The following is a 22,795-nucleotide window of genomic DNA, read 5'->3' as shown; positions in this document are numbered from 1 at the left end:
TTCTGTGGTTCATTATCAGTGTTTATCCACCATTTTTATGTATCCATGATTGGGATCTTTGGACTACTTCAGCTCGAGTCAAGTGTTCTTATTCAGTTAATCCAACATGTGTCGTTAATTCGTTGTATTAATTTTTATTCACGGCAAAAAGAAAATTGCTGATTAAAAATGACAGAAATTCAGGTTTGTACCTTTTAACCTTTATTATTATAAATAAAACAAATACAGCATCACATTGTATGGAAATAAATACACAAGATTAGTATCAATTTCAAAATTAACAAAAGAAGTATATAAATAGAACAAGTGTAATCTACTTCTATTGAAAAATATAGTAAGTTTGTGTCCCCCCAAAAAAGTCACAGGCTAATCATTTTGGCAATTCTTGTTGAAATAATGAAAATAAACATTTTCAAATAACCTATTGAAATTTAATTTTGTATTTAATGTTTTGTTTTGGTTCTATTTTAAAGTTGATACTTGTGTGTCTTTTGATGTCGTTTGTCATCTGCTTCTAAAGTGTAAAACTAGCTTCAGAAGACAAGGTTTCATTTCCAATTGTTTCCTCAGGATACGTCAAACCATCATCTTTGGTTTCCAAACGTGTTCTTCTTGGGGCTTCGTCAGAGCATTTTTAGCTTTACTTGAGGTCTACAAGATCCTCTAGCTCTGTATAAGCAGCTTTTACGTTTTTGGTACCAAGTCCAAATCTGATGCCAGTTGGTAAAGTTTCCCAAACTGAAGGCACAGTCTCGGGTGACTGATGTGAGCATATTCCAAGATAAAAAATGACTTCTCCTTGAGAGTAAACATTATGGCTCAACTTGGAAACGCAACAAAAATAAAACATTTCATATAAAATCTTGATCTGTTTCTATACAATCTGAGAAATATATATATATATATATATAATGAGTTATTTTCAACAAAAATAGCTAAGATTATTGGCCTTTTTTCCCCAATAGAAGCATCCAAAATGTATTTTAAAGTAATAAATAACTATTTTATATCTATATATGTTGCACATTTCTTGCTACAAGATGCAATCACTGTCATTTTTGTTACATTTTCGCTCCTTTGCAAGTTATAAAAGCAAACGTTGAAGCATATAATAACTCATCCTGTCCTACCTTATATATACTGAAAACAAACTGTTGTTTGATGAAATTAAACTATTAGAGGTTGTGATATTTCAGCTAAAATGTGCACAACTGAAAAATGTATAAATATGATTTAAAAAATGTGCATTTTAAATTGTATTTTGTAAAAAGTGTGCATAAATAATTAGAAAGAAACGATAGATGGATTTTTTAATCCTTTATTAATCCTCAGCAGACAATAGTTTCATAAAAACAAAGTTCAAATAAAAATAACGAAGTGCAAGGGATGAAAAAGTGCAAATATAAAGAACATGGATCAAAGGAAATAACACAAAGAAAGGGATACAAAGATGAACATAGAGTAACATCATCCTTTCACTCCGCTGCTGCCCCCAAATTCAGATTCGAATTATATAAATGATTTAAATATATTTTCTTCTGTCTGTGCTCCTGATCAGCTGGGGCGATGTCGCAAGATGTCTTTATTGTAAATGTATTCTAAAAATTATTTTACTACATATATGTATTTCATTTGCCTGCTGCTTTTATGGGGTCACCGGAAGCCGGAACCTGTCATGGTTAGATAAGGAGAGAGGCGGGGGGACACCCTGGACAGGTGGCCAGTCCATTCCAGGGGTCAACACGCCCTCATAACCCGCAGACCGTCTCGTTGTTGTCGGTAAAACATTTCATCTCAGCATAAATAAATGGCTGAAAAACGGGTCTAACACGGTGGTATCGTGGTTAAATAGTCTAACAAAAACAAGAGATTGGGTTTCAGGATCTCTTGGGGCTGTTTCTCTGCGTGGAATTTCCATGTTCTCCATTTCCTGCAAGTGCTCCGGTTTCCTCCCACACACCAAAAACATGTATGTGGAGTTAAGAGTCTCGGCGGTCCAGCGGAGTCGTATGGTTTCTCGCTTAGGCCCTGTAATACTTCCTTGCCTTGGGTCTTGAGTGACAGCTGGGATCGCCTGCAGCTTCCAGCCACGGTGCTGGGAACAGCGAGAGGATGAATGAATGAACGTAATCCTCATGAATGGAGGATGAACAGCTGGAGCGGCCGTTGAAAGTGCGGGAGTCGAGGACGTGTGCTTGTAAGCTTTCTTTTTGGTTTGGGAAGGAGTGAAGTAAGTGATGTTTCTAATGAGAGTTTAAAGTAAGTTACAGTGGATTCATGGAGCAGATCTTGGGAAACACCCTGGACTGGAGTCACTGCCGAATGAGTGGCTTCTCTGTTATGATTCCTCTTTCCTGCTGTTGTGCTGCAGGATGTCGTTCAAACGCTTCCAGGAATCAACCTTTTTTCTGAAAGAAGTTTGTCACTATTGATAGAATCCACACACACACTGACATGCTTGTGCACTCACAACACACACAAACACCACACACTCACACACGCCCCACAGAAACACTCACTCACTCACTCGCCACACAACACATGCACACACACTTAACACACACACGTACACAGACACACGTGCACACGCACACACGTACAGACATGCACACACCACACAAAAACACACACTCACCACACAACACACATACCAAACATACACAGACACACACACACATATACAGACACTTGGACAAACAGACACACACACCACACAAAAACACACAGAAACACACCACACAGAAACACAGACTCAACAAACACACACACACACAGATGCACCAAACACACGTACACAGACACACACGCACATATGCAGACACTTGGACAAACAGACACACACACCAGAGACACACACATATACAGGTATGACACACACACACACACACACAGGCAAACATAGTCATATGCAAAAACAGACACTGACACACACACAGGGAGACATACAGACATGCCAACACACACACACGCATGCATGCACTTACACACACAACTAAGACCCACACACACATGCACTTACACAGACAAAACCAAAATTAGCACACACAGACACACACAACCAAAGGGATACTCAAACACATGCACACACAGAGAGACACGCACACAGACACACACATACAGACATGCCAACACGCACAGAGACGCACACACATACATTCACTTACACACACAACACAGAAACACACACTCACCACACAACACATGCACACTCACCAAACACACACACAACACATGCACACCAAACACACACGTACACAGACACACACGCACTTATACAGACACTTGGACAAACAGACACACACACCAGAGACACACACACATATACAGGTACGACACACACGCACACAGGCAAACATAGTCATGCAAAAACAGACACTGACACACACATGTACACACAGGGAGACACACACACATACAGACATGCCGACACACACACACACACACACACAACACAGAGACACACAAAACAAAGACGCACACACATATGCACTTACACAGACAACACACAAAGACACACACTCTCACACCCACAGACATACTCACACACATGCAAGCGCACACTCATGCACACACAGACACACACACACACACACACAGTGCAGCCCAGCAGTTACATGTGCGGACAGATGGGTGTGTGTAGCCCCGGAGCAGCGATCCAACACAGAGACACATTCATCCCAGTAACTAGGGAGAGGAAGGATGTGTGAGAGAATGAGAGAAAAGAGAGAAAGGGATCAAATGAAGAAGGGAAGATAGAGTGTCTCTCTTGTCTTCTCAATAGAGGTCACATTGTTTGGTCCGGCGGCACATGTGTCTGCGTGGGTTTTCCTTCGTCCCCCAAACACTGACGCCTGTGACTTACTGGTCCTATTAATTAATGGCTCAGCTGGACCCGGGTCCGTCTTTAGGTCCTTGTTGATCTAGTACCTTCGGAGGGAGGACTGTGACAAGAAGCCCACGTCGCAGACCCTGCTTTAGTGCAGAGATTAAAAAGCGATTATGGTGTTTAGCGTTTTTTTAATCAGGGATCTTTTTGGACTACTTTTTCATGTCGGACGCATTTTACTGGTCTCTCCAGTGGGTGAAAGGTGTTCAGTCACAGACCTCGCAATGATTAAACAGCAACTGGAGAGGATTGAGACTCACTGCACTGGGATGTTGTATGAAAAATAATCTGAGTCTGCTTGTGTTTTTACTTTTTCATCAAGATACTGTGTTCAATTTTTGTTCCAAATTGGTTCAATTTATTTAAAATCCTTTTCTTATTTCTATTTAAAACAAAAAAAAAAACCATGTCCAACATGTCATTCTCATTTCATTTCTCCATAGCAGTGATTATTTATTTTATAGGAGAAAATGCCAAAACATTAAATCACTTAAATGCTAAAAGGTTCACCAAAATGTTGTGGTAAATACTTACATTTTCATTTTTCATATAGCTTTAGTATAATTGCAGAGGACGGAACAGATCAAAAAATAATAAAATGAAACAAAACATGACATCAGCAAAAAAAATAAACATTCCAACATGAATTATACATATAGATAATAAAAATTAAACATATATAAATTAAACATATATACACACATATATATGTGACTAACTCATGACTAATTTAATTCATATTTATTTGTATTATTAATATTTTAATGAAGTAAACTCAACATTAACATTCAATGAAAAAGCATAAAAGTAAAAAAAAAAAGTTAAATATGTGTAGTTGAAAAAGTTATCAATAGTTATTTTGCATTTTAAATAATATTTATAAAAAAGTATGCAGAAATAAATAGAAACTTAAATGTCATTGTCAAGTTATTAATAAATAAATAATTAAAATAGTTCAAATATTGGAATCTTCAAGCACAAAATTCAACAAAGCATAGAAATAATATTTTAATGATACATATTTAATTTAAAGTAAAATTATTTTTTCGTTCTAAAAGAGGACGAGTTTCTGTGAATTTAAGAGGAGATATTTTCTTTTACATTTATTGGAAGAATATTAAAGTATATTAAAAGTTTAAAAAAAAAAAACGCAACAAAGTTTAAAAAAATTGGAAATATTTATATTTTAACAAAATGTATCTATAATATTTTTATCTACTTAACAACAGACGTGACTTTGATCAGCACTTAATGTCTTTCGTCTTGTTTTTGTTTTTATATTCATATTTGTACAGCCATCATCACTCCATCATCTGCTCAAGTGTCTGTTTGTGAATCTTTTTTTATTGCTCAATATATAAACGATTAATTATATTAATGTGTCGGCGTATAAACACTTCTATTTTATGATACATGAACCCGACAACCTGCTGTGTACACACGCATGAATGAACCACAACGCAGCAGTATTTAGCAGAGGCAGTTCAAGTGCGTGATTAAATATTGAATTAATAGGCGTGTGTTTCTGTATTTGCAGGGAAAAGTGCACTTGGAGCTTCGTCTGAGTGAAGTCATCACTGACAGTGGAGCCATCAATCATAAACTAGCCACAAGGTGAGTGTTGTTCCTGTTCAATAAGCTACTTAGTTTCTATTTTGACTGCATTTTTTATGGTTTAAAAATGAATTCACAGGCTTTTTATTTTATCTTAAATTAGAAGAGGAGAAGACAACAATAAAGGTGGAGGATGCTCAAGATAGATTAAAGTTAGAGTCATATTTGACGATAGAAAACAAACTATTGTTATTTTTTTTAGGGTTAAAATGGTGTTTATAATGGATAAAATGTGATTGTCAAGTCTCTCCGTCAGGTTGCCAGGCAGCTTCCTGTGTCACACGCTTTTCTTCAAATATAAAGTGGCAGCCATGAAAACACGCTCCTTCACTCTCCTCATTCCTTTCACGCTCCTTCTAAAGCCTGCGGGGTTTTGCTCGACTTCAAAACCAAAATCGTTTTTTTGGTTGTGTTTTCATTTTGCTCGCTGGCTTTCCAGCTTTTTTTTTTTCCCTCCCGACTCATGCCTCAGTTCAGTAGAGTCTGGTGTTGTTGAGGATCCAGCGTGGCTCTGGTCCCAGAATAACAAAAGAAGCTTAGGTTAGATTGATCTGGAAAGACACAGGAGACGCATAAGACTTCAGGTCCATTCAGAAGTGGCGGCTCGTCCTCAAGGAGCTCTGCTTGTATTGGTCGCCAGCGTAAATAAGGGCTGGATGACAAGTCAGTTCCAGATAATCCACTCGTCATCCTGGTGTCATTGAAAGGCGTGAAAATCATCTTGAGGCGCGATCAAATTTAAGTTAAATATTATTAGATATTAACCCCCGGATGAGGTTCAGATGCTATAATTATGTTCACTGGAAGAATATATATATACTGTATATATTTCAAATATGGCCACTGAGGTAATGCACCACTGAACAAGAGCGATATTTATCTACCTGAGGTGGTACACATGAGTACACATGCAGTTATAATATAAGTCATGAATCAGTTATTAGTCAGACGGCTGGTTTTAAACAACCACCGTGACATCAACCTGTGACTTGACATTGAAACTCTTGCTGTTGTTAAATAAGAGTAAATCCAATTGACCCAAAACACAATGACGACGATGTTTCCTTAAATAGAACATGGGCTTTTTTATTTTTGACATAATCTTGCCAGTTTTAAATCTATAATTACAATTGATAAACAATAAATACATGTATAAATACATACAATTTAATATATTTATACATGCATACACAACAAAACATATTTAATTAGAATTATGTATGAAAATGTATTTTAACTGCAAAAAAATCTTAAATAAGGCTGTATAATCCAATTTACCCAAAACAAACAATGTTCCCTTAAATACATTAATTATTTGCCAGTTTTAAATCTATAAATAAAATGTATATACATGCAATAAAAACAATTATATAAAAATTAAAAAAATAATTGAATTACAAATGAAAATGTATGGTTAATTTGGGTGTTTTTTTTTGTTTATTTATCTTTATGTATAAACATGTTTAACATTTGTGGCTATAGCTATTATTATTTCAGATGCTATCCAGTTTCCAGTGTTTGTTTAGCGTCTGTTATCAGGATTGGTGGGCAAAGGAGCCTCAAATGAGTAACGATCGGTTAAACAAATACTGTAAGTCTCCACTGATGTCCATGAGCGAACTCCCAACACATACACACACACACACACACACACACACACACACACACCCACACACACACACACACACACACACACACACACACACACAAAGATAGTAGGACAAGCAGTAGTTACATAAACAAGCTTATCGGACAGGAAGCGAGTGGGCTTAGCTCCTCTAAACCCGGCCCACTCCTCATTTCTTATTCAGAACTGGCATGTTGTGTGTGTTAGTGTGTGTGTTTGTGTGTGTTGTGCGCAGCAGTGATTTCGCTGTGTAACTCATTGTAGCGAGTGCGACTAGTTGCGCCTCACCGTGACACACAGGAAGTGATCGGGCCGGGAGGAAGTCTCGTCCTGTTTGAGCTCTAATCCCTTTACAGTATGATGTCATCCCGCGGCAGGACAGCTGCGGTACAGGTCGCATGTGAAGAGAAACACCACTTTTACTGATGTTACATCTCACTAAATATATATTTATTAATATTTAGAATAGAATAGAATAGAATAGAAAAGCTTTATTCATCCCCAGAGGGGAAACACACTTTTACAACAGCGCAGTTTAAAAAAATAAAGTGCAAGGAAAAAAATAAAAATAAAAGAGATAATACAAAATAAAATAAAAAAGATCTTAAAAATATACAATTATTTACAAAATTAGAAATTTAACAATATTAACAAAATACAATAGAATAAAATAAAATAAAAATAAAAACAAAAAAATAAAAAATAAAATAAAACACACAAGAGGAAAAACACACTACGGATTAGCATCAGGATATTTAAAGTAGAGAGTTAAATATCCTGACACCAGTTGGGATGAAGGACCTTTGAATTCCTAGCTCAAAGTGTCGAACAATATTTTACATTTTAACATTTAAAGATTATTTAGAAAAACTGGATACAGAATGGTTCTTTGTGTTGAAAAATGTATTTATTTTAAATAATAATATAATCATTATTTTGAAACATCGTGCACGATTGATCGAAGTTGTAAAACAATGTAAAAAAAAACGGGTTGACCAGATGAGAACTATGTTTGTGGTTAAAAGCGGGAAGTGAAAGTGAAACTCTCTGCGTTTCATTTGGTGGAAAGTTTAAAAAGCGGTTAATCTTTTGTTTCTTGGCTAAATCTCGGAGGGATCGAAACCAACACGTGTTGGTGACACTTGGTTGTCCTATCTCGACCCTAAGGTGGATTCAACGACATTGTTTGTTTGGCTGAGGAAGTCGGCAGCAGATAAATCCTCAAGACGATGATTTAGACACAAGAGATTGACATGTAAAATTTAACTTCAATTTTAATTTAAAAATAATTTATTGTATGATTCAATATTCTTTTTTTTTTTGCGCAGCACTTAGATGTTTACAGTATATTGCTAGTAGGAAATCAGGTTGAAATAATGGAATTAAATAAAAATATTATTAAACCATAAAATAACTTAAAAGAATAACATTATTACATTTTGATATTTAAAATTTTCAAATCACTTTTTTTTGTACCATAGTCTGTTTTATGGTTAATAATTAACATAGTGTTAATAAAATAAAATATTTTAATTACGATTAACATGTCAATGTTGACATTTTTTTGTTAATATTTGTGCTGCAATTGAACGACTGCTAGAAGGCAGCAGTCATTATGTCCTTCGCGGAAAAAGAAACTATGAAATCCTGCAAGCTCCCGGCAATGTCTGAGGACGAGAGGATACAGTCGACTCCAGCTACTTTTTAAGCATATGTTTCACCATATTTTACTTTCAAAACAAATGATGGCAGTTACGACTTTGTCAAAAATCATGTGCTCTCTTAATTCGGCAACACCAGAGTCAAGTACTCGGACAGTATTACAAATATATACTTGTATAAAATGTCAATATATAAGGCAATATATCGTATCTTTGCCACTGTATTGTGATGAGTATCGTCGCACAAGATTTTAACTGATACACACTCTTTCTTTTTCTTTTTCTGCATTTGTAAATAGTAATATACAATGCAGTCTTTAGTATTTTTTCTGTTGTTATTATTATTATTAAATTATGTGTTGAATAAAGTTAAATGATAATAGTGTTGAAATAAATAAACTAAAAGCTCTTTAAGATAAATGTATTTAGGAGATATTTAAATATAAAAAAACAAGTTGCCATGTGAACTACTGATAATATAGTGTGTTAAAATACTTCGACTTCAAAAGTATCAACGCGAATAGTAGCATATATTAAGTATAACAAACACTGTGGTTCATTTGTAGTTGTGTAACTGTATATTGTGTCTTCTGCTCCCGCAGAGTGTTGGAGTGCCAAGGTCTTCCTATTGTCAATGGCCAGTGCGACCCTTATGCTGCTGTCTCCCTCCAAGGACCCTCCAGGTGAGTGAGCTCACTCTGGAAGTGAAAAAAAAAATGAAAGAGCTGCTGGAATGTGTGATGACTCTTGAGGCTTCTCTGAATGATGCCTTGGATTCAGTTTCCCCCGTCAAAGGGAAACGTCAGCTCGTCCAGTGTTGAGGATCACCAACTCTCCAGTGATTGTGTTTCCCGCCTCAGGTCAGAAGCAAAGAAGACCAAGGTGAAGAGGAAAACCAACAACCCACAATACGACGAGACTTTCTACTTTGAGGTACTTGTTTTTTTCAAGCAGTGTCTTTGCACGAGTAACCCCTAAATGATTTGTTGATCAAAAGTAAATGGATTTATCTCACAGCTTTTGTTCTCCCTTCCTGGGATTTACATCTTCGGATAAATATGAAAAGCATGAACATATTGAGTTGCTGGAGACAGAAATGAAATAAAAAAAATTAAATAATAATATTTCTAAATATGTTTATGGAAAAGAAGGTGTGTTAACTAAGGATGAGGTGGGCTATATTTATATTCAAATAGAATATGATATTTATTTAAAGGGATAATAACGATAATAATGTACTATTCATGTGTTTATATTGTGTATTTATATGGATATATGTTTATTATTTATATATATATATATAGTAGCAACTCATGTTATATTGTGTAATATAAATAGTACGAGACGTATATAGAGATATATATTATGTATTGCAATGAGTAATTGCAATATTATACGGTTTATTTTTACATCTGTGTACAAATATTTTGGAATTCGCTACAAATTGAAGAGTATTTATTTAAAAAGGGGTAGGAATTTGAAAAGATTATTTACTTCTTCCTACTCTTTTTCAAACTCTTTTACAGTTATTATTTATTTTTATTTGTACTTTTATTTCCTTTTTATGTTCAAGTATTTACATATCTTTTACATTTTTGAAAATAAAATTAATTCAAATATATATAGACTTTGAGATTTCTTGCAAAAAAAAAATGAAAATCAACTTCTTTTTACTGAAAATGCGTAACTAACAGCCAACATATACCCGCCGGCATTTTTGCGAACTTCCACCTAAAATATTGATTTATTTATTTGTGGAAATCTCAGCTGTTCTAGCGTCACCCGCCACACTCGCCCTCCCCCCCCGTCGTTGACCCTAAATTCAATTGACAACATTCCAGCACCGAGCGGTTCATCAGAGCCTCATTTTCTCCACTCATTTGGGAACTGTGGCCCTCTAACCCTCTCACCAGCAGAACTGAGCTGACATTTTCATGTCGTGCCTCCCTCTGGCCTCCCTGCGGTCCGGGGACAAGAGCATGATTGATTCAGACAAACCGCCAAACAGTCTGACCCATTAACTTCTGCACAACAAGAGCGTTTTTTTTTTTTTTAACAGGGTTACTGGCTGCTACCCCCGCTTTTTGTCTCTCAAATTCAGCCTTAACGTTTCAATTCATTTGCTCTTTCAAGTTGAAATAAACTTCCTCTATATATTTATTAATTTTATAGGCCAATTTAATGTAATGGCTCTTATTTATTTATTTTATTAATCATTTTTATGTAATTATTTATGTAATCAACTCAAATTAAATTGAAGACCTTTTTTCTACTCTTTTCTTTCTTCTATTTTTTCCCTTTTATGGGTATTGGTTTTAATATCTTTCATAGAGCTTTTATTTAATTTATTTTTTATTAAATGTATATCAAACATATTATTTCACAATTTATTTCATTGATTAATATTACTTTTTTTGCATTTGATGTATTTTATTTTTAATTGTAAACTATATAAAATATGCAATGTTTTGTTTCATCTTAAGAATGAATTTGTATATAATCAAATCAATACTAAAGCTTAGTTTAGAATGTTCTTTCATTTTTTATTTTTTATTTTTATTTGTCTCATTCTTCTTTTGGCTTAAGGGCCCCGTGTAATAGTCGCAGTTTAAAACGTGGCCCCCGAGGAAAGTGAATTAAAAAGATGTAAAAGAAAAAGTATATTTACATTTTTTAGTCAATGATGTTGAAACAATGGTTTTAGGGATTTTACTTAAAACTTGCAGGTTTTTAATTGTCTGTTTTGTGTCAACAACAGGTCACGCGACCGCTAAGCTACACGAAGCGCCACTTCGACGTGGAGGAAGAAGACGTGGACAAGCTGGCGCTGAGGTGAGAAGAAGGAAGCTCATCCAGGTGTTAACATGTCTAAACTCTCTTTCGCTCATTTTCAGGGTCGACCTGTGGAACGCCAGCAATTTGAAGTTTGGGGATGAATTCCTCGGCGGCGTCCGGGTTCCTCTGAGGGTCCTGGGTCAGTCCGGAGTTCACGACGCATGGTGGGTCAAGAACCTCTTACTGTCTCGGTCTTCATGCGGCGTTGCTTTTGAAGCGACTGAAGACGAGAGGTTTATTCATCTATTATTAAGAGACTGCAGGCTAAAGACAAATGGTGGAGACTGAAAGGGAGAGGTTGGAGATGGAGTGGGATAATAATAATTTATTAAATTCTTGTACATTTTATATATGAAGCTTCGACACAAGCATTTATCAAGATTTAATTGTAAAGTTTCCAACTGAATAAAGTGGTAAAAAGAAGCTAACGCTAAAATGCTAAACTAAATAACTTGACAAACTTCATTCATTCATTTATTGTCTACTGCTTTATCCCTTACCGGGGTCGCGGAGAGACTATCCCAGTATCATAGGGCGAGAGGCAGGGGACACCTCCAAATACTTTGTTTATTTTTGCGATTCAATTAGACATCCAGGCCACTAGATGGCAGCAGTCATCACATCCCCAGCAGCTAAAGTAACAATAAAACCAAATGATATCTTAGCAATGACTGGGGGCGAGAGGATACAGTTGACTCGGACAGCTTTTGAAGTTGATGTTTGGACATATTTTGGTTTCAAAACAAATAAAAACTGTTATGATCTCTTAAAGAGTCATGTGGTCTGTAAATTCTGCAACACCAGAGTCAAGTACTCGACAGTACCACTACTACTACAAATATATCCTTGTTCTGAAAGTATCGCAATACATCTCATAATTTCCCCTGTATCGTGATACTTTTTAATACACACCCCTACAAATCAATACTCTCTTTGAGAATGTTGTTTAAAGTCACAAAAAGTTATTTTTTATCGGAACACATGCTAACATGAAGACATCGTCCTCCTCCAGGTACTTTCTGCAGCCGAGGGAGAACGGCGGCAAGTCGGTGAAGGTGGAAGACCTGGGCTCCCTTCGTCTGAACATCGTTTACACCGAGGACCACGTCTTTCCGTCCGAGCACTACACCCCTCTCAGAGACCTGCTGTTGTACTCGGCCAACGTCCAGGTGTGTGTGTCGCGCTCTCGTGTTCCTCGAACCTCCTCCTCCTCCTCCTGTGTCAGCACTGACCGTCCCTCCATAACAGCCTGTGTCGGCGTCCACGGCGAACGTCCTGGGGGAGGTGTGTCGGGAGAAGCAGGAAGCCGCCATTCCACTCGTCCGTCTGTTCCTGCACTACGGCAAGATTGTCCCTTTCATCAGCGCCATCGCGCACGCCGAGGTCAACCGGACGCAGTGAGTACAGTCATTGAAAAGATAGATATTAATTTAGAAAATATACTGTATTTGTGCAGCAAAGAAACACACAATGATGTAGCGTATACTATTGTAGGATCATGAGAGTTTAATTATCGTTGCGTTATCTCTGGGTCAAGGTGACCCGAAGGCCCATAAGCAAATGTGTTTGTGGTATCCCTTGTGTTATCTCTGGGTCAAGGTGACCCAAAGGCCCACAAACAAATGTGTTTGTGGTATCCCTTGTGTTATCTCTGGGTCAAGGTGACCCAAACTTCCATAAAAAATGGGATTGTGGTATCCCTTGTTATCTCTGGGTCAAGGTGAACCGAAGGCCCATTATCAAATGTGTTTGTGGTATTCCTTGTATTATCTCTGGGTCAAGGTTATGTATTTATAAAAGCCAGGGAGGTCGTTCACTTTTGATTTAGAAGCAACACAAGGGATACCACAAACTCGTTTGTTTTCGGGTCACATTGAGCCTTAGGTAACATAAGGGTAAAAAGCCATAGAATAAATGGATATTTGTTTGTGTAGTTCTTTGTTTTGTAGAACTCCTGTACTGTTGCATTTTACACAATTATTAATAACAAGACGTCGTCTTATCAAAAGTGAGATCAGAAGTTCCTCTGGTTTCTGTGACTTTTCGGTTCTTTCTGTCTGAGCAAGACGATCAGCGATGATGAGGTTTATGATGCAGGGTTTTGCTCCATCTTTTGGATGGAGAGTGTGTATAAAACAGCATTCATTTATACATTTTCAAACACTTGCTCTTGTTGTCGTGTGCACTGAACCGGTCCATCAAAGGACACTGTGTATTTATTATCTTTCAGTTGCACTCTTTCAAACTTCCCGTTAAACAGACTTGCAACACTTTTCCGTTTCTAAATGTCACATGATGTAATAGATTTGAGCGCAGGTGCACTTATGAAAGAGGAAACTGACTAATTCTATTTTGTATTTGATGTAGATGAATATTCTCCCCACTTTGTCTCTTCACAAAAAATATAAAGAGTGCAAACATATTATATAAAAACATACAGTACACATAAAAAACATACAATAAAAATAAAAGATAAATAAAAATAACACCATAAAATAAGATGAAATGATAATTAAAAAAGTAGAATAACACAATTATTAATACATAAATAAATAAATGATTCACATTCACGATTTTAAATCCTCTGATCAATAGTAAATGATTTAATCGAACACATAAATTACAGTTTAGTCACTTCTGTCAAGATTCTGTTTTTAGCCATCCGTCACATCATTGAACCCGAAATGTCCCTTTCCTGTTTTAGAACATCAAATCAAAGATTGATTTTGTTTTACCGTGGGGAACGCCAACGTTTATGAACATTATTACATTATCCTAATTGAGTTAAAAGTAATTTTAGCCTGCTTTTATAGTGAAAATGTGTAAACACACTTTAAATGAATTTGTGTGGAAGAAAAAAAGTTGTAATTTAATACACAGAGTTCAAGACTCAATCAAAGTTCTTTGGTAAGACGGTGTCGTTTGTCCCGACTCACTCTTTCCAGGTGATTCCTCAGAAGTCATGTTTTTGACTCATTCTGTTCTACAAGTCTGGTTTCTGTTCACACAACACAACCTTCCCTGCCTGTCTAGGGATCCTAACACCATTTTCCGGGGAAACTCGCTGACTTCCAAGTGCATTGATGAGACCATGAAACTGGCAGGAATGCACTATCTGCAAGTCACACTCAAACCAATCATAGATGAGGTTTGATACTCCCATTCTTTCTTTTGTGTTTCCTTCATCTCTTTTATTTACAAACATCTCATTTTCATTATTTATTTTTTCTTCGGATCAACTGCTCATCACTATTTCCTTGGACGTTCCACAGATTTGCACTGATCACAAACCCTGTGAAATCGATCCCGTCAAGCTCAAAGAATCCGAGAACCTCGAGACGAACCGGGTGAGTGTGCGAGACGGGGAGCCAGGTTCTAGGGATTCTAACCCATCTCCTCCTCCTCAGGAAAACCTCCGTCACTACGTGGACCGCATCTTCAACGTCATCACCACCTCTGGGGTCAGATGTCCCACCGTGATGTGCGACATCTTCTTCTCCCTGCGAGAGTCGGCCGCCACTCGTTTCCAAGGTAACCCAACGCACAGCAGGGAAAGAGAGAAGGTGGTAAGCAGAGGAAAAAAGAGGTTGACAATAGAGAACAGGATGAGGTCCAAGGACAAAGAATCCATTTGTTTGATTGTTGATCCGTTTGTCAATGGCGGGTACTCTACTGCCGCCCTTTGGCTTACAAGTGGTACTGCAAAAATATGTTATGGATCATTGTGATATCAAATTAACATATTTATGAATCGATTTCACAACAAAACAACACAATGAGACAGTGTTTGTGTTGTTTTTTCATCAATTATTTTGCTAATTTTAAACAATTTGGAACCTTTAAAACACACTACTTATCAATTAAAAGGGAAGGAAAAATGGATTATAATGTTGGTAGGTAGTTTATGAGAATTCTTCACAAAGACCTCTGTGTTTCTTATTCCAGTCGACCAGGACGTGCGTTACACAGCTGTGAGCAGTTTCATCTTCCTTCGCTTCTTCGCTCCGGCCATCCTGTCGCCCAACTTGTTCCATCTTCGACTCCATCACCCGGTCAGATTTCGATCTACACTTTCTTTTTGCATTTTTCCTTGAATGTGGTTTAATTAACTTTCCCTTTTCGCCAAATTCACCCGTGTCTTCAGGATCCTGCCACGTCCAGAACCCTCACTCTCATCTCAAAAACCATCCAGACTCTGGGAAGTCTTGCCAAATCTAAATCCGTGAGTAAAAAGCCTCTATTTTTGTTTTCCAATTTTTTTTTCTTTTAAAACGAATTCTGATGTTCTCAAGGCCAATTTTAAGGAGACCTACATGGCTGCGTTCTACGACTACTTCAACGAGCAGAAGTATGCAGATGCTGTGAAGAATGTAAGTTTTGGATCTTTGCTCATGTGATTTATTTAAGCTAATATCCTGCTTTTCCTTCTTTCCAGTTCCTTGACCTTATCTCCACCTCTGGGAAATGGGATCAAAAGAGTATCGAAACGCCAATCATGCTGAAAGAAGGGTAAATGTCAACAACTAATGAACCTTCTATGCAGAATTGTATTTATTAATTATTTTTATCTTTATTTGAATGATGAAGATGTATTTGGATCTTTTTTTTTAAGGGGCACAAACAACTTAAATTACTGAACATGATATCTACTCTGCTGCCATTATACACTCTTAAATGGTTATTGTTGTTGTTGTATATAATACATTAAATATTTTTAAGGGTATTAATCTCCCTTTTTTGAGTGTTTCAGCATCAAAGAGGAAAAAACAGTGACTTAAACTATTCATAATAAAATGTTGGCGAAGATATAATGAAGATATGTCTGTTTGCAGTAATTCTTCTTTACTTCTAAACCACTAAAGCTGAAGAAATGTGTGCTAGTGTTAAAAAAACAACCGTGAACAACTGTCCTGTTTCAAAGAAAACATTAATACGTCTACTTTTTAATATTAAGATAAGATGGACAAGAGTTTATTCGGAGTGTAACATGACATTAGTCATAAAATGAAGTGATGGGAGTCTAGACAGGATGTCACTCATCCTCATTCCCACCCTCTTTTGTTCCTGCTACCTGGCAAAGGAGTGTAAAACTGACAATAAAGAGGGTTGATGGGAAGGGTTCAAAAGGCACGAAGGGCAGGTAAGAGCTTCCCCTCTATCAAGGCTCCGCCCTTGTGACCCCCCACAGTGTGTGTCAGATGTGACCTCTCCATGTTGTGCAAGGTAGCGATGTAGATACGCCTCAGCGACGGTCCCGATCATCACTTCTGCTCAACTTGAATCATTTTTTGTGGCCACGTTCCTCCCTTCGCTACACCTCCTGTCTAGACAGTGACGCCGGTGACTCCAGGCAGATTCCCACGAGTGTAACCCACCTGTGTTTTTTGCTCCCTGTGATCGTGTGATGATATTTACAAACCACTTAATTATCTATTATCTATACTCATAACATTGTTGGAGAGCTTGAAGAAACATTTTTTAAAAGCTTCATACTATTTTAAGTTTGCTTGATTAAGTTTGCCTCTAAACAATATTTAATTTAACTTAAAACCACGTTCATCATCCACTTAAACATATTTCCTCAAAAGATAAAAAGGTGTTAAAATTCAGTGTGAAATCGTCATCTTAGTCGACACAACATGGTAATGCCAGACCGTAGTGTGACTCATTTTAAGAGTCGCACCTTTTTTTTCCAGTCATGCGTCGTCGCTAAATCTCAACAATATTTAATACAAGATACAGAATTTACAACACGCTGCTGTGTCGGTCTCACCAGTTTACTAATGGAATTGATTTCTTCTTCAGGTTCATGATCAAACGGGCACAGGGGAGAAACCGGTTTGGCATGAAGAATTTTAAGAAGAGATGGTTTCGTCTCACCAACCATGAGTTCACCTACCACAAGACCAAAGGTTTTTACAATTTACTACGATTTCATTTTTTTTTCCCTCAATGCTAAAAGGTCAACATGGAGTTTGAATCATGTATCAGTGCCAATAGAATGTGGAATGATTGAATTTAACATTTTTAATGAATTTGTTTTTATTTAAATTATGTTTGAGGCTATTAGTTTATAATAGATTGCGAATAATTGTATTGAATAATTCAATTCAAGAATTTCTGTATTTAAGGTTGAATTCGTTTTTTGTTTTTAATTATTTCAAAAATCAAAATGAATTAATTTTCTTTTTACACATGGTGATAGTTTTACATTGAATTAAAAAAAGCTAAGAATTAGATAATCTTAAATTTAGATTTTTTTTTTTTATTATATGAATTAGAACATCAAACTGTGTGTTCGATTTTTCTAATTCAATTATTAAAAATAAATCCTATGTTCAACCTTTCAATAAAGAAATAATTCAATTCAAATATATAAGCAAATGAAAGCTTAAATAAAGTTTCAACATTTGAATTGCTAAATTATAATTAAATTATAATTATTATGTACATAATCATACTTCTAAACCAATAGAAAACGTGACTCTTAATTTCTTCCATGATGTGTTCTCTACGCCAACAGGAGAGGGCGCCCTCTGCAGCATTCCTATAGAGAACATTCTGGCGGTGGAGCGGCTTGAGGAGGAGTCCTTCAAGATGAAAAATGTAAGAACGTCTCGTCCTTTCACTTTCGTCACACCTACTAACATCTTCCTTTTGTTTCCTTCCAGATGTTCCAGGTGATCCAGCCGGAGAGGGCGCTCTACATCCAGGCCAACAACTGCGTGGAGGCTCGAGACTGGATCGACATCTTGACCAAAGTCAGCCAGTGCAACCGCAAGCGCCTGAGCACCTACCACCCTTCAGCCTACCTCAACGGCCACTGGCTCTGCTGCAAGCAGTCTGCCGACGCGGCGCAGGGCTGCACTCCTTGCACTGGGTACGAGAGGAACCTGTTGGCGTCCACGCTGTTTTTTTGTTCTCAACATGTGTTCTCTCTGTGCGCCCAGTGGTCTCCCGGCCAACATCCAGCTCGATGTCGACGGCGACCGAGAGACTGAGAGGATCTACTCCCTGTTCAGCACCTACATGACCAAACTGATCAAGATGCAAGGTGAGATGATTACGGGCGTGAAAACCCACAATGTATTTGATTGAAGTTAACAACATTTATTTAACATCATTTATTTGAACTTGGAGGTGCCATCCCGCTTAACAACACCCTCAGTAACACTCCCCTGAACGGCTCTCATGCTTTGCCGCCCAGCCAACCTATCACAGCTGTCGATCACTTTTGAGACGGCAACGTAGAATTAAATACGGCGTGTTCAACGTGTAGAAAGGCATCGTGTATGTTCACTGTTTAGTTGGCACCATAAGTAAAGGGGGATGCTGTGATTAGCGCCTCCTACTGAGTTCTGTGGTTGTTTTTTTTTAGACTTTTTAGTCTGTTTTTTTTCAGTGATAGGAGTAGGACCCTTGTAGTGATGACAAAATGTTACCCCATGAGCCACTAAACCTTTCCATCTGAGTAGTTCCATCCTTTGTGAGGCTTAATTTGCTCTACTGCGCCATCAAGTGGACAATAAGTGCGAAGCTCTGACATAATGATTCTGATGATTAACAAAAAACATGCTTGAATGACTCATGTTGGGGGAACATTATTCATATTTATTCCCCTTTCAAAATATAACTTGGAAAAATATTATACTTTATTAGGAGAGATCAGCTCAAAATGCTGCCACACTGGAGAAAGTGCTACATCTTTTGATGACAATGACAACATCATTCAACTCAACTCAACTCTACTCAACTTTATTTATAAAGCGCTTTAAAAACAACAACAGTCGTTACAAAGTGCTGTACAGTGACAAGAAAGCATAGTTAAAACACAAAGGTAAAAAGAATATCAAATAAAACAAGTAAAAAGCACTTAAAACAGCTCAGAGTCTCATGCTGTGTTAAAAGCCAGGGAATAAAAGTGTGTTTTAAGACGAGATTTAAAAATGGAGAGTGAGGAGGACTTTCTGACACTCATAGGGAGGTTGTTCCAGAGTTGTTCAAGCCTGTGAGCATCCCATAATATCCCAGTAACGGAAACAGGAAGTGACGAAGTATAATGAATCATGTTCCCTCATCTTCTGGTGTTCACAGAGGCCTGTGGAAGTAAGTCCGTGTACGACGGTCCGGAGCAGGAGGAGTACTCCACCTTCGTCATCGACGACCCGCAGGAGACCTACAAGATCCTGAAGCAGATCGTGTCGGCCGTGCAGACGCTGGAACAGCAACACACCAAGTACAAGCGAGACAAGTTCAAGAAGACAAAGATCGGCAGCCAGTACGTTCCAATCTTCACGCCCGTTAGTTTGACTCTTTGGATGATTCCAAATGTGTTTTTGTTTTTCTGTTTCGCAGGGAGCATCCGATCGGAGACAAGAGTTTCCAGTGTTACATCCGCCAACAGTCAGAAAGCTCCACGTACTCCATCTAAACCAGCATATTTTTTACTGTAAAAAAGATCTTGGTGTCAAAAGTTCTGCAGCTGGATATTCACCTGATCCTCTCGGTTTTGAAAGACTCCGGGAGTTTCCTCGCTGGACCACATAAGCCCCAAGAATAAGGACTTATTTTCTAGTGTCTTAAAGGTGTCCAAGCAAAGCCGGACATAAAGAAGACCTCGGATCAGTAAAGCAGAGCGAGAGGTTGAAACGAATGAAGATCTAATCACGTCTTGCATCCACGTCTCCTTCTCTGCAAAGTGAAGACATTTTTTCCGCTGGACAGTTGTGACGGAGGAATACGCGCACTTTAATCTCCTTCGAAATCTTTCGGACAAGTCTCTCAGCACATTTTTAAGCTTGTTTTTATGTGTTTGATCTGTGTTTTGTTGTGACCTATATTTGAATAGTATTCTCACAGACCAAAATGTAGAAGGAAGTACTTTTCTTTTTTTTTCACTTCTGAAATTCCCCCAACATTGTCAGGACCAAGCAAACTTTACACTCCATTCTCACTCATAGCCATATTCTTTTTATATGATTGTGCTTTATTTAAGGCCTTTTTTCTTGTCATGGTTGGACAGTGTGTTTTCAGGGTGAAGAATAAACTTGAGATCCATTTAAACATCAATTTAAAAAAAATTGATTATACTTTTTTGTTACAGTCCTGACTGCATAGTAATTCATGTGTTATTATTGATATTTGACCACAACATACTCCCTTTTTAATGTTAAATGTCCCCACTTTATAGTGAAAAAACACTGATTTTCAACATTTAAAAACTGCAGGGATTTACGTGCGAGCAAAGATGGGTGAAAAATACAATTATTTAAAGCCAAAAATAAAATGGGTTAATTTTAAAAAGTGATAATTATGTCATTTTACCGTCTATTTTAAGTGTTGTTTTAGCTAGCTAATTGTAATATTTATTTGCTATTTCAACTTTTTTTTCAAAGTCCACATCACCACCACAGGTAATGCTAGCTTAGCATGTTGCTATCGCTTGGTTCCAGGACGCTAACAACAATTAGCCAGTGCAGTAGTTCAGGTGAGCCGTTATTTAGCAAAATAAAAGCACAGCAGCGGACGACTGTAAAATTAAATATTTTGCACTTCACTTTCTTTCACTCTTTCCCCAGTTTATTTTAAGCTCATTTGTTTCAAGATTGTTTTGACCATGTGGGTTATAAGATCAACATTTTTCAAACGCTTCTGCTTTTATTGTGGTTGAAATTAATTTTCACTATTGGAGGAGTTTATCCATCCACAGATTAATGTTGGGGTCACAGTACTAGACCAGATCTTTAGTTTTCAGAGAGTCGTGAGTTGTGTGAATGTTATTTTCGTTACTCAATTGAGGACCAACATTGTCGAGACATTCTCACCAGCACGTGTTAAAACCACGTTTTCGTTCATTCCATCTAAAATACTCCCTTGTGTTCACGTGACCCTAAAACAGTGCCACTTATCACTTTTCTACCATTATCCTGTGAACATGTAATTATCTAGACACCTTTTTTTATATCACCAGTCGTTCTTGGACTAGCTGGTCCGATCCCGAGTTTGTTTATTTGTTTTGTCATTATGTAAAGTCTTTTTTTTTAAAATCTTGCTGCATTTCTGAATGACTGCTAGGTGTTGTAATGTGTGCTCAATTTATAAACATGTGAGTGTGTGTGTGTGTCGTGTCCAGGATGGATGACTAACATGACAGGTTCTATTGCCAATCGAAACCAGTGTTGTTATTGCTATTTGAAAAACAAAAGAAAAAAAGAAAAGAAAAAAAACAAATTATACATGTAGCTTAACTTCCACTTTGTATAAAAACCACAACTTCTTTTTATCTATTTGCCAATACTTTCTCCCCCACTATGTATGTATCACAGCAATCACTCGATTTCTCAGGAAGATAGAATTCAGGCGAAACCACAGCATCAGTCCAAGTTTTCTTGAACTCTGGTTCGTGTTGTTTGTCAGGCAGTTACCGGAACCATCACCTCCCTCTGACTCGTAGAAAATAAAAAGACTGACTGGTCCCTCGAGCATGCGACGTTGTAAATTGTTATCAAGCCAACTTAAAATATTTTTAATTCACATTTGCTGACCTTTGTTATGATATACATACTGTATAAGGGAGAACAGTGTATTTTGTATAAAGTATTAATAAGCCTGTTGTATGTGTATATAAAACTGTTGAATGAATGATAAAAATGTGATGTTCCCCCTGAAACCTAAATGAAAACATAATAAGGCAAATTCAGCGTCTGTCCTTTTTTTCTTTGTTCTTTTTAAATAACCATATGTGTTACTTGTATTTGTGAAAATGAAAGAGCTTTTTGTTAAATAATATGCTTTATTTTAATTTTAAATGATAATAATGACAATTTTATGTTATTTTATTCATCTCATACTTGTGGATATTTAAATAATCATAAAAAATAAATGATAAAAAACTTTTTTATAACAGTGGCTGAACATTAGTCTATTAACTCTGACTCTACAAATAAGTTGTGTTTCAACACTGGATTTTAAGGGGGAAAAAAGTCATTAATTTTCTTTTTTGTTACATATTTTCTTTCAGTTATTATTTTGTCTTTTTATTTGTATGTTTTGTTTTCATCTTGAGCAATGATAACAAAAGATAACAAAAGAGAATGTTAACCTCTTTAGGAGGAGAAAATTATTCATATCGAGCGGCTTGAGAACTTGGCTCCTGCAGGGGTTTGAGTAACG

General features: G+C 36.9%; 1 protein-coding gene across 2 annotated transcripts in view; it reads left to right on the top strand.

Moving 5' to 3' along the window:
* rasa3 (RAS p21 protein activator 3) overlaps positions 1-22,318 on the top strand; it is a 44,113-nt gene extending 21,795 nt beyond the window's left edge. The window contains exons 5-25 of one of the 2 annotated variants that reach the window (XM_087793972.1): positions 5,424-5,500; positions 9,391-9,471; positions 9,649-9,721; positions 11,547-11,620; positions 11,683-11,787; positions 12,636-12,792; positions 12,872-13,020; positions 14,657-14,771; positions 14,896-14,970; positions 15,031-15,154; positions 15,569-15,675; positions 15,768-15,845; positions 15,916-15,993; positions 16,059-16,132; positions 16,704-16,763; positions 17,429-17,535; positions 18,147-18,229; positions 18,295-18,503; positions 18,574-18,677; positions 19,718-19,901; positions 19,979-22,318. In XM_087793972.1, coding sequence (XP_087650098.1) covers positions 5,424-5,500; positions 9,391-9,471; positions 9,649-9,721; positions 11,547-11,620; positions 11,683-11,787; positions 12,636-12,792; positions 12,872-13,020; positions 14,657-14,771; positions 14,896-14,970; positions 15,031-15,154; positions 15,569-15,675; positions 15,768-15,845; positions 15,916-15,993; positions 16,059-16,132; positions 16,704-16,763; positions 17,429-17,535; positions 18,147-18,229; positions 18,295-18,503; positions 18,574-18,677; positions 19,718-19,901; positions 19,979-20,054 — 2,190 coding nt within the window. In that variant the 3' untranslated portion in view covers positions 20,055-22,318. The remainder of the gene's footprint in view (positions 1-5,423; positions 5,501-9,390; positions 9,472-9,648; positions 9,722-11,546; positions 11,621-11,682; positions 11,788-12,635; positions 12,793-12,871; positions 13,021-14,656; positions 14,772-14,895; positions 14,971-15,030; positions 15,155-15,568; positions 15,676-15,767; positions 15,846-15,915; positions 15,994-16,058; positions 16,133-16,703; positions 16,764-17,428; positions 17,536-18,146; positions 18,230-18,294; positions 18,504-18,573; positions 18,678-19,717; positions 19,902-19,978) is intronic. The other variant, XM_087793973.1, reaches the window with a different exon arrangement.
* Positions 22,319-22,795: the final 477 nt, after the last annotated feature.

Source organism: Callionymus lyra, chromosome 6 (genome assembly GCF_982586985.1).
Source record: "Callionymus lyra chromosome 6, fCalLyr1.hap1.1, whole genome shotgun sequence".
In the NCBI taxonomy this organism is placed as follows: Eukaryota; Metazoa; Chordata; class Actinopteri; order Syngnathiformes; family Callionymidae; genus Callionymus; species Callionymus lyra.
This window is presented reverse-complemented; position numbering and strand designations above follow the sequence as displayed.